Here is a 15470-nt window from a genome sequence, read left to right as displayed (position 1 = left end):
GGTCTTCTGCAGCTTGGGTCTGATTTAATTAAAAAAAAAAAAAAAAAAAAAAGTAGCCGTGTTTTCCTGCAGTTGTTCTCTAACATTAAAAATCAATCTCCTGTAATTCATCTAGTCTGTCATTAGGCGTCATTGTAAAGCTGTTTCTTCCAAAACCCTAGCAAAGATGCTCTGTTTCTAAATTTTTATAAAAATAAGAGAAAAAGGACCCAGACACAAATAAATGAGCAAAAAGTTTTTTAATTTTATTTTATTGGTAACAGTATGAACAGTACAATACACGTCCAAAGCCTACTTTAAAGCAAATTGTAAATGTTACCTAGTGGCATAGTTAACCAGTTATCTACTGGTTTGGGACTCCAAGAAGCATTTTCAAGCCTCAAGGGAATGCCCTCCACAGTGGGATACGCTGCTGACTGTCAAGACCACATTCGAATTGTGCCGTCAGAGGCTCCAGAAAACAGACTCTGTCCATCGTGGGAAAACACCACCGTGTGCGCCTCACTTTCATGACCCATCAATTTGTGAATCTGCCCAGATTTAAGATCTAGCAAATGGATAACCCCATTGCCACTCGCTTGAGCTAATACTCGACCTGAAAGAGAGAGAGAGAGAGAGAGAGAGAGAGAGAGAGAGAGAGAGAGAGAGAGAGATTTTATTTTAAACAGTTATATCTTATAAGCAATAGAACATTATATTTTGTTTGATTGTGATTCAGCAGACTCTCATTTTATTATGTTAGATGTCAGTCATTAAATATAAACTATCTCCTGCCTGTATAAAAATAATTTGAGTTAAAATTAAGACACATCAATGAATAGATTATAAAATTTTAGAATGGGGAAATGAAGTTTAATCCTCTGCCTGCTTTATATGCAGAGGTCATCAGAGTGTCCTGCCGTTCTCCTTGTATTTGTGATTAATAAATCATTTTGAAAAGATGAGATTGAAAGCAGTTAAGCAAGGCAACTTTCTTCTTCGAATGACTATGTGAAAAAAGTTTTAAATGGCATAGTATTGAAATTTTACCCATGGAAAAATATGATCTATACCTATACATATATACCATGAATAATTTATATTGTACAATTTACAATAAAGTACAATACTTTATTGTACAATTTTAAAGCATTCTACTTTAAAATTATTTACCAAAATTATGCTAAATCATTGCTCAAAAGTATAATAATATACATTTCTACTTTAAAAATGATAATACTCATGAACTCAACAAACTTTCTCTGGAGTTGAAGTGAAAATGAATATCTCCATTTCCAAGTGACTTGGGATTTTTTACTCTAAGTTAAAATTCAAAACTTTGTTAAACTCAATTTTTGTTAGATTATATATCTAAACACAATGCAGGGTATTCCCATAATTTTTATGTCATATTATTTTTAGTGAATCATTTCTTCAAGGTGAAAACAATTCAAGAATTCAGTTTCAATTAAAAATTTTATTTTAAAAGTCTAGGAATAAATTATCAGGGAATTTAGTGGCAAATAAGGCAGTGGAAGGTTTTATGTAAGCTCAGCATTTAGGATAAATAACTAGGACTTTAGTTCTATCCACTGGATTATCTAATCACACTTAGAAGCATGTTATCATTTTAGCAATGGTGTTTAAAAAATTTTAAGCTCTCAACATGCTAGATACCATATGCAGGGCTCAGTGTGGATAATCCCACACAATTCTTACAACATTCTAATGATAAGGAAAATAGCATTAATGTCATTGTGTGAGTGAAGAAGGAGAGACTACACAAAGCTAAGAAACTGGTTCATGATGACATCTTAGAGATGGAAGGAGCCAACATTTTAGTACAAGCATTTCAAATCCACAGCCTGGGTTTTTAGACATTATTTTCCACAAAAGGTACAACATGGTTATCAATGATGCCTTCTTCACAGACTTTAGGTAGGTATATATTGTGAAAATGAAATTAATCCATTTTATAATGTGAATTCTAGAATGGTATCACCACGAAAGCCACAGTGAAATATTTAATCCCAAATTATATCCCAAACATCAAGAATATCTCTGAAACAAAGAGAAGTTTTAAAAGTAAAGCTAACCATGATAAATATGGCCTATTTGTAAACCTTTATAACTACTGGGCCTCTTCATCTAGAACAAAGCCTGACACAGCAAAGATCCTTAGGATGGATTAGAGTGTCCAAAGCAGCAGATGTGAATATTTATTATAAACCCTCTTCTACTAAGTCTTTGCTGACAGAGGCATTACATATGGATTTCACTTCTAGCCACACTCTGTAGTAATTGCTGTTTGTGACTTTTCTAAGAATCAAACAAATAACTTTTTTCTTGTACTATTAAAAACATTTGTAGCTGTAGATAAACAGTATATTTATTTATTTTTATGTGATGCTGAGGATTGAACCCAGTGCCTCACACATGGTGGGCAAATGCTCTGCCACAGCCCTCTTTTACTTTTTATACAACAGCTGGGAAGGGGGTCAATATTATTATTTTGTAGTTTATTTAAAATTTAATTATTTATTTAGTTTTTAATTTTTTTACAGACTACATTTTGATTCATTGTACACAAATGGGGTACATCATTTTGTTTCCATGGTTGTACACGATGTAGATTCACACCATTCGTGTAATCATACATGTACATAGGGTAATGGTGTCTGTCTCAGTCCACCATTTTTCATACCCCTCCTCCCTCTCATTTCCTTCTACATAATCCAAAGTTCCTCCATTCTTCAAAAACAAATAGGATCGAAGTTTATAAAGAAAAAAGAAAGGATTTAGCTGTAAACCATTTATATTTGGTTTACACATGCAAGTAACTTGTCATCTGTAAAATCATATTTTACAGATAGAAATATTTATGAATGCTCTGAGTAATTTCCAAGAGTTTTTTTTTTATCAATAAGATGGAGAAAAATGATAATACTGGAACCTAATGATAGGATTATGTAATTCAGCAGCACTGTGCCTCAGGTGTTTCAGAAATGTGTCTTTCCTAGAGCAGATTTGATTCAGCAAGGTTATGGTGAGGTTTTCAGGTTTACCTGAACTCATTTTCAAAAGATCACAAGAATGTCTACATAATTAATTTCTAAAATGAATATAAATTTATAATTATGTTCAACCTTATTTAAAGTAATTGGATTATTACATGGCATACACTGTCCAACTTAAAGATCAGTTTGGCTGGAAATGGCGAGCTGAACTCTTTAAGTTAGAAGATTGTCAAAATTACTTACAAGGATGTGTCAATTGCTATATTAATATCTAGTTGGTGTGTGAGAGAGGTGGCATTCTCAAAAAAAAAAAAAAAATTCAGCCTGATTACTTGTAGTATCTCTAGAAAGTATTTATGGAAATGTATAGGGTCTCTTTTAAAATATCCTGGTGATTGGTAATGAAAACAAACCATAATACAAATCATTTGTCATCTGAATATTAGAGTATTAATGATAAATTTAGGAAAAATTAAGGATTGATCTACATTGGAACTTAGCCAATAGAATGAAAATATATTAGAAATAAAATTTTAAGTAGGGCTGGGAGAATTTGTGTGAAACCTGCACTAAAAATATTCATGTTGAAGTAAATATGTCTTCTCAAAAATGTAAAATAATAAAATATAGGTTATAAGTATATTTATTTCCACTTTATTTTATTACATGTTAAAAACAAAATACGACAAAATATTTACCTTATGGCATGAAATTACGAAATAAATAAATTATGTACAATGCTATTTTAGTAGGAATAATTACATTCCAGAACATATACATTCCAGAGTTATGACATGGCTGAAAATATGTGATTTTAAAAAAAGTAGTATAGTTTATTAAGACTGATTAAAAATAAAATTGCCAAAATGGATTCATAGTTTTTAAATAAAATAGAAATAATATTTAAACATTTATTATATAAAAAACATCTTATTTCTTCTCCTTTGTTTGCATTTGGGTTATTAGGATGCCCAAATTTTTCACAGAATGAGAAAAATATAATTTGGGGAAAAGATCAATTTAGTTTTGTAACTGCTGTTTTTATATAAATAAGTCAGTACACATCAACAATGGGTGATCATGACTGCCTGTTCACTCATAATCAATACATATTTTTATCTATCAAGATTTCAGAATATTTCTTATTGAGTGAATCAAAATCTTTTTGTGAGCCAGGAGAGTTCAATGAGGATAACATGTCCTGCTATCTATTTTATTTTTATTGTATGAATTCATCAACTTCTTTTGACTTTGGAAGATAAGAACTAAATTTCTCCCAATCTCTGCTATTAAGTGAGCCAAAACTTAGAGCAGCTCAGCTCACAATAGCCAAGCTCTGGAAACAACCTAGGTATCCTTCAATGAATGGATGGGTAAAGAAAATGTGGCATATATACACAGTGGAATATGACTCAGCCATAAAGAAGAATGAAATTATGACATTTACTGTTAAATGGATGGAACTGGAGAATATCATGCTAGGTGGAATAAACCATCCCCAAAAAACAAAGACTGAATGTTCTCTCTGATTTGTTGGATGCTAACCCAAAACAAGGGATATTGGGGAGGGGAACAATAGAAATTCATTGGACTAGACAAAGGGAAATGAAGAGAAGGGAGTGGGGAGGGGAATATTAAAGGCAATAGAATTAATTATACATAACTTTCCTAGCCTTGTATCTATATACTTCACCAGGGTAACTCCACATCATGTACGACAACTAGAATGGGAACCTAACTAGAATAAGTTATATTTATGTATGTGTGTTCTGCCAAAATACATTCTACTGTCATATATAACTAAAAAGAAAAAAGAAAAATACTTTTTAAAAAGTGAGCCAAACTTTATTAGTGGTACTCTTGAAACTTAGTTCAAATAAATTTATAACTTTCTTCAAACTAACATAGCTTCTTTTTTTAATCAAGCATAAATTTTATTCAAATTCTTCTTTTGTATGTGAAATCAATTACCATATTTATTTAAATGTCTCCCCTCCAACTTCTGCCCCAATTGAAAAACTAAGAAAGAAAATTGAGTTACTTGTTATCTAATTAAATCGTTCATATTATCATTGTTTTTTTTTTAATTTTTAATTTGTTCTCTTTAGTTATACATGCTAGAAGAATATATTTGGCAAATTACACATACATGGAATATAACTTATTCTATTTAGGATCCCACTCTTGTGGTTGTACATGATGCGGAGTTACCCTGGTTATGTATTTAAATACAAGCCTAGGAGAGTTATTCCCACTAAATTCTACTGTCTTTCCTATTCCCCTCCCCTTCCCTTCCCTTTGTTTCCCTTTGTCTAATCTAATGCATTTCTATTATTCCCCTCCCAACCTTCCTTTCTTTGGGTTAGCATCCACAAATCAGAGAATATTGGGCCTTTGATTTTTTGGGATTGGTTTATTCCACTTAGCATGATATTCTCCAGTTCCATTCATTTACCAGCAAATACCATAATTTAATTTTCTTTATGATTGAGTAATAGTACATTGTGTATATATGCAGCGTTTTCTTTATTCATTCATCCATTGAAGGACACCTAAATTGTTTCCACAGCTTGGCTATTGTGAATCGAGCTGCTATAAACAGCTGTGTTGCTGTAATATGTTGTTTTTAAATCTTTTGGGTATAGACTGAGGGGTGGGTAAAGATTTTCTCCCATTCTATAGGTTCTCTATTCACATCCTTGATTGTTTCCTTGGCTGTGAAGAAACTTTTCAGTTTGATTCCATCCCATTTATTGATTCTTGGTTTTATTTCTTGTACTTTAGGAGTCTTCTTAGCACAGGGTCTCTAGTCTAATGCCTAGTTCTTTGATCTACTTAGAGTTAAGTTTTGTTCAGGGTAAGAGATAAGAGTTCAATTTCACTCTATTGCATATGGGTTTCCAGTTTTCCCAGCACCATTTGTTGAAGAGGCTATCTTTTCTTCAATGTATGTTTATGGTACCTTTGTCAAGGATGAGATAAATGTATTTACTAACATAGGTTCTTTATGCTTTATTTCAATAAGCAATGTTTTGGGGGGAAAGAGTTCCACTAATATTTTGAGCAAGGCAGACTTAATTGAATTTGTTATTAAAAAAATCAAATATTTGAGTGCACTTACTAATTTAAACACCACCAGCAATAAAAGCCCTGGAAATAATTTATAGAATGAGTTAAGCCATGAAAATAGAGTGGAAAAATTTTATCTGGGTATAATAAATCACTGGATTAACAAACATAAGTAGGAAACTTATCATTCCATGCTAATAATAAAGAATAATAAAGAATGCAAATAAAGTATTGGTACTTTTTCATACCAAAGAATTTTTAATGAACTTTAGGTAGATACATGTGTGAAAATTCAATTCGATTTGAAGGCCATACTGCTGCAATAGCTGAGAGTTCTCTTAAATTAAATACTTACTTACCTCCTTACCTGGAAAAACCCTCCAGGACTTGGCATACTGCCTATTATAGTGATATTTTTAACAGTCTGGGAATTTGATGTACTCATGCACACACAAAAGGGTAGGATCCTGTTTCTTTGGGATTCATGTTTACGGAGTGAGCTAACAGTAGCCACCAGTTTTTAAGTATCTGGAGCTCCACCTTCTACCTCTCGTTTTCTACTCAGCCCTATGAAGTAGACATTCTCTCCTGTTAGTAAATGAAGCATCAACCCAGAGAGGGTCAAGCTTGGATTTGAAAAGAAATCCTTATTATTTAAAAAGTCTTGCTTCATTGACTGACTTTGGCATTTTTTTTTCCACATTAAGATTTTGATAAGTGTGACAATTGGGGACTTCTCTATGAATATCACTGAATTCCCTAGGTAAATAAGTTCCTAAACTTAGTGCTTATGTAATCTTATAATTGTTTTACACAGTTTTGATTTTACTACTTTGTGTTTGTGAATCTCTAAAACTAAAACATTTATGTTCTTATGGGAGTCATTGTGTGTGTGTGTGTGTGTGTGTGTGTGTGTGTGTGTGTATCCATTAATACTTAAGTATACGTATTTTAAAACATATAGTATATACACTAAAAGTCATACCTGACAATTTAAAAAATAATTTTACATATCTTCCCATATCTCCAAATTATCTCCTTAGTTCTCCCATTTCTATTATGAATACTAATTCTGGTTTTCATAATCCAAACTGTAGGAACATTCATCTCTTTCTCTCTGTATACCCAGGTTTGATCACTCTTCCTTATCAACTTTCTGTAGTTCATCTCTTTCCATCTCTTATGTCTACCATGTTAAAGTCTTCATTTTAAAGTGTTGGACCCACTGAAGTGATTGCCAAAAGGAACTTTTTTCCTACTCTTTAATCTACCTATGTTAATTCCTAATGTATTTCTTCAATTATGTTACTCCCATCCTAGAATGCCATAAATATCAATAAATCAATAGCAAAAGCAGAAGCACCCACATCAAAGAGGCACTTTACATCTCTGACATTCTTAGGTTTTGGTTTTGTTTTAAATCCAAACATCTAATTTTACAAATGAAGCAGCTCCAGTGAAGTGGCTTGGCCAAGGTGAGAAGCACACTCCTAGAAGTTGCAGTACTTGGCTGAACGCAGATCTTTTGCTCCGAAGTTGGAGCTCTTTCTTTCTGACACTGGACAGTGTCCAAGCCCCTTAGCATGACTTCTGATGTCTCCTCTCTCCCATATGAATCTACACAAACCACTCAACCACTCAGTACCTTCTCACACAAACCTTGTGTTCTCCATCAACTTACCCTCATTTCCTAAATATATTTTTCATTTTGCACCTTTGGATTGTTGTTTCTGTTATTCCCTCTGATGGGATAGCTTCCTTCACTGTCTCCATGGGCCCTCACTATATCTTCCTAACAAAAGTCAACCCATCTATTAAATCTCAACTCAAAATCATTTCCTGAACTCATTTGGTACAAGACATCCCTAGTAGAAGATCTTCCGATCCTGAGCATTTATTACATTTTAATAATGATACGTGTGGTAATAAGATGTCATAAATGATGGTTGACCATGTATTTTTCTTATCTTCTTAACTTTGTAATTACTCAGGGTCGGGGATTATGCCATGTTTTTGCATTCACCCAGTTCAGCAAGCAGGCTGTTGTAGTCAACACTTACTGGCTGACAGTAACAGCTGTCACAAGTGTCAGTTCTAGGACCTGCTATTTGCCAAGCACTGCTGTAAGTCCTCCACGTGCATTATCTCATTTTATCTTTACAGCAGTGCAGTGGTATATGTATATACCTGTACTATGCATCATAATAGGCACATCGCATGTGTTGCTATTGAACACTTGAAATGCAGCTAGCACAAACGACAATGTGCTGTAATTGTAAAGTACACACTAGATTTAAAAGGCATTATGAAGAATGTAATATATTTCATTAATAATTTCATATTGATTACATGTTGAAATGTATTAAAATAGATTTTTATATATTTTAAATGTACCCAATATATTAATATAAATATATTTACCTTTTTAAAAACTTAGTTACTATTCTGATCATAATTACATTGACTCACATTACATTTCTATTGGACATGCTAGCACATACTCTGCTTTATAGAGAAGGGAAACCAGGTTTGGAGGGATTACAGTGACTCTGCCTAGGCCTGCAGCTCATGAGGTGGTGGAGTTTGAATCTGGGGCCCATGTGACTCCAGAGCTCATGTTCCATCCTCCAAGTCATGCTCCATTACCTCAGGATGAATTTTTATTGACCGACTCCATGTCATCTCTCCCACTGTGATCAAGCTGCCCTTACTAAAATGTAACATGACTCATAAACTTCTCTTCAGTGTGCAGCTCCAGTGTCCAGCTGAATCCAAGCCTGCTTCTAGGTATACTTTAAAATTAATTTCTGAATAAGAACAAGAAGTATTTAAAATTTTACCTTCTCTTTTTACTTTATTGTTTTTTTTTTTTTTTTTTTTAACTCTAAGAATCAGGGAATAAGTGAGGGAATTAGGAAGTCTGCCTTTATTCTTTCAGAACCCAAAGAGCCCATCCAATTTCCCAGGATTCAAAAGTGCCTCGGTGGGGAAAAAAGATACCTCCACTTCTTTAGGTAATTGTTTTATATGAAGATGCCGTAGAAAATTCATTTCACTTTTGCTCTAGGGGAAACAAGCCAGAATATATCATCCTTCAGATGCCTATGCTTTCAAAATTGCAAATATCCCTTTGGTCTTACCCAAAAAGCGAGTATAATGACTTTTTAATAAATACAATGGACCTAGTTGACCCAATTCCTAAGAGCTGACTAATGACTACTGTAAAGAAAACTGTTCTTGTTTTGCTGAGATATTCCCACCTGATCTGTTTCTGCATGAAATGTTTCATTATTTCATAAGAATTAATAAGAAAAGAATTAATTTGTTAGCTTGATAAAGTCAAATTAGCTAAGGTAAAGGTATTGAACCTCACTTGTCAATGTGGCAATTCACATTCCCTGAAAACCCAAGGAAACCTCATGGCCATGCATGAAACTTTTTAATGAAGCCAGATTTTAAGAAGATGTTAGTTCGGAAACACTTTTCATAGCATTGACTGTATTCAAGGATCAGGATCATGACATTTTGTAATGGAACATCCAGATAAATAAAATAGGTGATGTTGGCTATGAAATTCATGAACTCATGCTGGAAGGAATCTGACTTTTTGTCATTGAAGGAATAATTCACACCAGTGGTTAGTGTATCAGGAACTGAGCTACCTTGGAGGACTCTCACTGAACAAATTTCCCCAGTGAAGCAGCAATTACTGCATACCAGTTGGCCACAGCAACGTGGATACATACATTAGTTGAGTTGAAAGTGAATAGACCCCCTTTTTAACAAGACTTTTTAAATATTCTGTTGAAACTTCAACTTTCTCTATATTTAGAAACTAATTTAGAAGACACTATTTTCTTCTGACTCTATACTGTGAAAACATATATTAGGAATAGTGCTTCAGATTTCACTTATATGTTTGAACATGTTACAAAATATTATTTGCTAGCAATATTTTGAGTCCATAATTGGCTAAAATGGCATTCTTCTATTATTTATACCATTAGAGAGAGCTTCATTCTGGATTAGATGCATGTAATCTGCATGAACAAAATTCTGTTATAAGAAGTAGAGGCAGACTCAAAATTTTTAGGTTTATTATAAATAATGAAAATGTGAATGAAATACATCATTACATTTCTCATTAGAATAATTTATCATGGTTATTCATGCTTTGATTAAATTTCAAGCAATATGTTCCCCCAAAGAAACAAAACTACCCATTTTATATTTCATTTGAATTAGTCTCACTTACAGATCTTAAGAATTTTGTTTATCACAAATATACAAGAATGGAGACTAAAACAATTGAGTGTCATATATGAAATAACATATCAGAAAGGGGAAGACAGGCTTTGATCAATAAGGAAATGATTTTTATACACATCAGAACCAATTTGAAGCAATTCTCCCAATCAATACAGATAGGCAGAAATGCTTCTCAGCATTTATTACCTGTGGAGAGTGTTATTGATTAATTGTATTGATTTTTTTGAATGCATGTGGAGAGGCAGCTGTTGTTTCTTTAAAAGATGCCTCAAAATGAAAAGTATCAAGAAACTACTTAAATTTTGAGGATTTGCATTAATGGCCCATCCTGGGTCATTACTCGGAATTTCAAAAACACCATTGAAGGAGATGTGAAATGTGATTTAGTTTATTTCACACCCTACTGTTGATCAATATAATACTTTCAGAAAAAACATTACTTGGAAATTTAACTTGCCTAAGTGCTTGTAACAATTTATAAACTTTCCCAGTATTTTTGATTATGCATACTCTTGCTAAGGGAACCAGATTTTCCCTGGTAGGTAACACTGCTTGAAGATATTTTGATGTTGCAGTGTAAGTACAGAGTACAAAAATCCTAAAACTGCATTTTGAATTTCCATTGGCAGAAACTCATTTCATAAAAATGTAATAGAGAGGGCAAGGAAAGCTTCAATGTCTTACTTAGGACTTTGGTCAAGCAGAGATGTGTACTTTACTGAGAATACACAATGAGTTTAAATGATACAACAAGCTCTATCTACTATGACTTTAACTTGGTATGGAATGTTATTTATTAAGCAAGTGAATTCTCCACAGAGTAGGTTTTATAAGTTTTCCCTAAGTAAATAGAAATCAAACAATCTCCTTGTCCCCCCCACCCCTCTTTGTGGTCTTTCATATAAAATTCACATCTTTCTTAGGAAGGTATTTCTCTAATAACTTCAGAAACATCTAAACTGGCAGCAGGAGAATAAATCCAACAATTAAAACCTTTTTGTTAGGGACAGAACTTTTGGCCTTACTGTGTACAATTTTCAAAATATTTTCCCCTTATTAGGAGAACATAATAGATTCTTGAGCAGGTGCTTTCCTACGTGAGCTGTCTTCTGGATATTACCGAAATCCCTTGTGAGATGCACCTAAAGTCCTAAAAATGTTCTAACTCATTATTGGATCTATTTAGAATATCAACAGCCACCTGCTTTCATTAAGAAATCCTTGTAGACCTGTTTCCTAACTTGGTCTTCACCTAAGCAGCTGATCAGTGTTGGAATAATATTTATTCAGGGACCTTATGCACCTGGAGCCTTGCAAAATTTCAGAAAAGCTTTTGCTGATGTCAGAGGAAACTTGAGTTTTGGTTCATTACTGAGGGTCTGATAAGCTATGGCCAAGTGTAGTTCAGAGCAAGCCACGGACTGTAATGAATTCTTCCCTATTTCTCCTGAGTAGGGAAAGAGCCAAAGGCTTCTGTTTTATACCAAAAATTTAATTAAAATACAATTACTTTTTAATCTTATGAAATAATAAAACCACTTTTAGCATTTCTTAGTTTTAAATATTTAAACCATAACATTTTACTACATTTTAAGACTCAAAAAGTCAGAGCTCTCATATTTTGAAATATTGAATATTTCTCTTAGTGTCAAAACTGGTGTCAAGACTAACTTCTTTATAAAGGAACTTCTGCTTCTTGAATATGAAGGTTCTTCTGTTGGGAAAGAAAATAATCTTAACTTGTGTTAGTTAATGTTGAGGTGATGAATTGTTAGTATCTACATCTTTATTTTTAGAACTTCATTTTCTTCTACTCCAGGACAACATTGTCTGTTAGGTAAAAGTGGCTAAGTGATAAATCAGCATCACTACACTATTACTAGTTATAGTATAAAAGATGCAAATATGTGATGACATAATTGTGGCTGCAGTGAATGCCCTCCTCACAAGTGATAGCTGGAAGAGCTAATGTCAAACTCTGTATGAATTTTTGGTGGCTAAATTAATTAAATGTTGTATAATCTGCTAATTTAAAAGAAATACTAAACTCTCTGAAATCATAGAGCGATTAGCTCTAAATTCCACATCTCTCACAGTTAATTTGTTGGGGAACACCCACAGGCTTGACACCTAGTGGCTACGTTACCTCCAAAATTATTGGAAGTGGTTGATAAAATGTAAAAACCACTAGTTTCCATTTACTGAATATTTACTTTTCTCCTGACTATTTTACACTTGTTAAGGGCTCATTAGCTCCACAAATGTAGGAAGCATCATTGCCATGTTACAGAGAAGGATAGAATCATAAAGAAGTGATGTGACTTTTTTGAGATAAGAGAACTAGTGTGGTACGAGTGCCCCCACCCAAGATTGTGAAGGCTTCGCTGTCCAACAGCTTGAAGCGGGAGACAGTAGCTAGGCCAGAAAGCTCAGCTAATTTGGCTGCTAGATGAGTGCTCAGTATATTTATGTTAACTCATAATTCTGCGAAATCATCTTTGCAAATGTGACATTCTATATATTGTACTCTGATGACCTAGCTTTGTACTCCAGAGACAAAGCGACATGTGATCAGTTTGTTTTTATTCATCATCTCTCCATCAGACGTTCTTAACTCTTAAGCTCTTCATCTGGCATTCCATTTGGATCAAGTGGGTTTTTGCTAAAAGTTAGTAGACAATGTGAGATTAAGGACACTGATGAGTACTTCAGGTTAAAGAAATAAGGCAGACAGGATTTAGATATTTACATGAGGTATAAAAATAGCAAAGTTAACATTGCAATTTTCTGAAAAATAGAGCATCTGACTTGTTTGAATACAGGAAATATTCGTTAGGACATTTTTAGTTGCAAGTAAAAGAATGTCAATTCAATGTGGCAAAGGGAAAAATAGCTTTAAGAATGTATTTATAACACTTCGGCCATTGGAGTGATGCTATAAGGGTCCCTCTCAGTTCTGTTTTCCACAGTGCAAATTCACTTGCAGGCAGGTGTTCTCCACTTGGCAATCCCATCAGGTTCAGGCCCATAGCTTCCCAAATTCAAAGTACTGAGAAAAAGTACCTCTATTTCCTTAGTAGTTTCATATTGGGTAAAAGTCACCCCTAATTGTCTTGCATGGATCTGTGTCTGGTTTTGAACTAATTAAAATGACTGGCAGGTGGAAAAGTCTCATTGAATGTCCACCATGACAACTGAGAGTGTGCCATGAGAATATTCAAATGGGAAGCAACATATTCTTATTTTAGGAAGAATGGACACTTGAAATGGGGAGAAAAAGTCAACTTTAGATATTCAATACGGATGTGCAATTCAAAGTCATGTTTGTAGTAGAGAAGAAAACAAACAGAACTAGACACATTCTAGGCCATGGAGAGAATGCTTTACCTCTTGTCACGTTTCTTTTTGGCAATCCATCTCCTCCCATCCTCTTGCCTGCTTAAGACTCCTGTGCAAACATACTGCACCTTAACTTTTCAAGGAATCAGCACAATTATTTTGTTGAATAGACCACCAGTGTTTGGAGTCTCTTGATTTATAATGGGGCTATAAAATGAAAAAAAAAAAAATTCCAAGGACAAACCACAGGGAAGTTGGAGGCAGACTGGAAATTAAGAGTCACAAAGAAATATAAAAGAGCTTGCACTGAGATATGGAAAATATTCCATAAACTCAGACCTTTTTGAAATAACCAGGTATTAATAATCACTAATAATAACATGTTAATCATGATTAATGTTGGTTAATATTGATCATGATTAATATTGGAATGGAATTCATATATTCAGGGAATACCACCCCAAAAGACACACTATTTCAGCAAGTTACATTGAATTTCCTATATTAAACTAAAAAGAAAAAGAACTCATTATAATCATGAAAATAAGAACATATGTCATGGTTTTATAAGGTTGTCCTAATAATTCTAGTATTTTTAGAGAAAAATGTAAGAAAACTTTTTTAAGAGCTATTTTATCTAGGTTGATATGTTTTCAGTTTCAGTGAGCATCTTGTACATATTCAAAAGATCTTGATATGGTTCTATAATGAGTTCTGAATACTAAAACAATTATTGCAACTATTTCTAAAACAAAAAAGAACATTTAAAATACAAATACGTAGTTATGGTTTTGATATGAGGTATTCCCCAAAAACTCATGTGTGAGACAACGTAAAGACAGTTCAGAGATAAAAATGATCGGATTAGGAAAACCTTAAACCTAATCAGGGTGTTAATCCACTTGAGTGGATTAACTAGGTGGTAACTGCAAGCACGGTGTGTGACTTGAAGTCACTGGGGGTGTGTGTTGTCTGAGGTGAGGGGACCTCTCTCTCTTTGCTTCCAGATTTTCTTGTTCTGAGCTGCTTTTCCTCTACTATGCTCTCAGGCTATGATGTTCTGCTTCACCCCTGACTGAGAGCAATGAATTTAGCCACCTATAAACTGAGACCTCAGAAACTGTGAGGCCCAAATAAACTTTTCTTCCTCTAAAATTGTTCTCGCCAGGTCTTCCCGGCACAATGGCAAAAAAACCTACTAATACACACACACACACACAAATTGATAATGGTTACTTTATGGAGTCATTATCTTCATAGACAATACCATTTTTTCTGTAGTCTACATTTAAACTTAAAATATATTCTTTGGAAATTCTTTGAGAAACTTAAGATAAGACACATTGAAAATGTGAGTGGAAGGGATCAATGAAACAAAAATGACAAAATGTTGATAGTTATTAGACATGGGTGATGGAGTAAATGTGATTTAATATACTATTCTACTCTTATAAATAAAAAAGTTTCAAAAATATTAATTATATAAGATCACCATTGTTATTGCCATTAGTCACTTTTTATATTTAGAACTAAAAATGTTTGATTATTATTAGCAGTACAAAATATTTTATAACTAGCTATCTAAACAATGAGATTAAGTAATTCTGTTAGCACCTTTAGAACCAAATAGTGATAACTGAAAATATTAAATATGATAATGTATTAAAAATAATCTGGCTCTGTACTATAGTTTGAAGTCTGCTAATGAGATGCCTCTTGCCTCACTCTTCTTGCTAAGGATTGCTTTGATTATTCTGGGTCCCTTATTTTTCTAAATGATTTTCATGTTTGCTTTTT

At 33.4% G+C, this 15470-nt stretch overlaps 1 protein-coding gene across 4 annotated transcripts in view; it reads right to left on the bottom strand.

Moving 5' to 3' along the window:
- Positions 1–288: 288 nt before the first annotated feature.
- SPAG16 (sperm associated antigen 16) overlaps positions 289–15470 on the bottom strand; it is a 1132889-nt gene continuing 1117707 nt past the window's right edge. For all 4 annotated transcript variants that reach the window (XM_079132512.1, XM_079132513.1, XM_079132516.1 and 1 more), the window contains one exon: positions 289–595. In XM_079132512.1, the coding sequence (XP_078988638.1) occupies positions 420–595 (176 nt within the window). In that variant the 3' untranslated portion in view covers positions 289–419. The remainder of the gene's footprint in view (positions 596–15470) is intronic.

This window comes from Sciurus vulgaris (genome assembly GCF_902686455.1).
Source record: "Sciurus vulgaris genome assembly, chromosome: 3".
Classification (NCBI taxonomy): Eukaryota; Metazoa; Chordata; class Mammalia; order Rodentia; family Sciuridae; genus Sciurus; species Sciurus vulgaris.
This window is presented reverse-complemented; position numbering and strand designations above follow the sequence as displayed.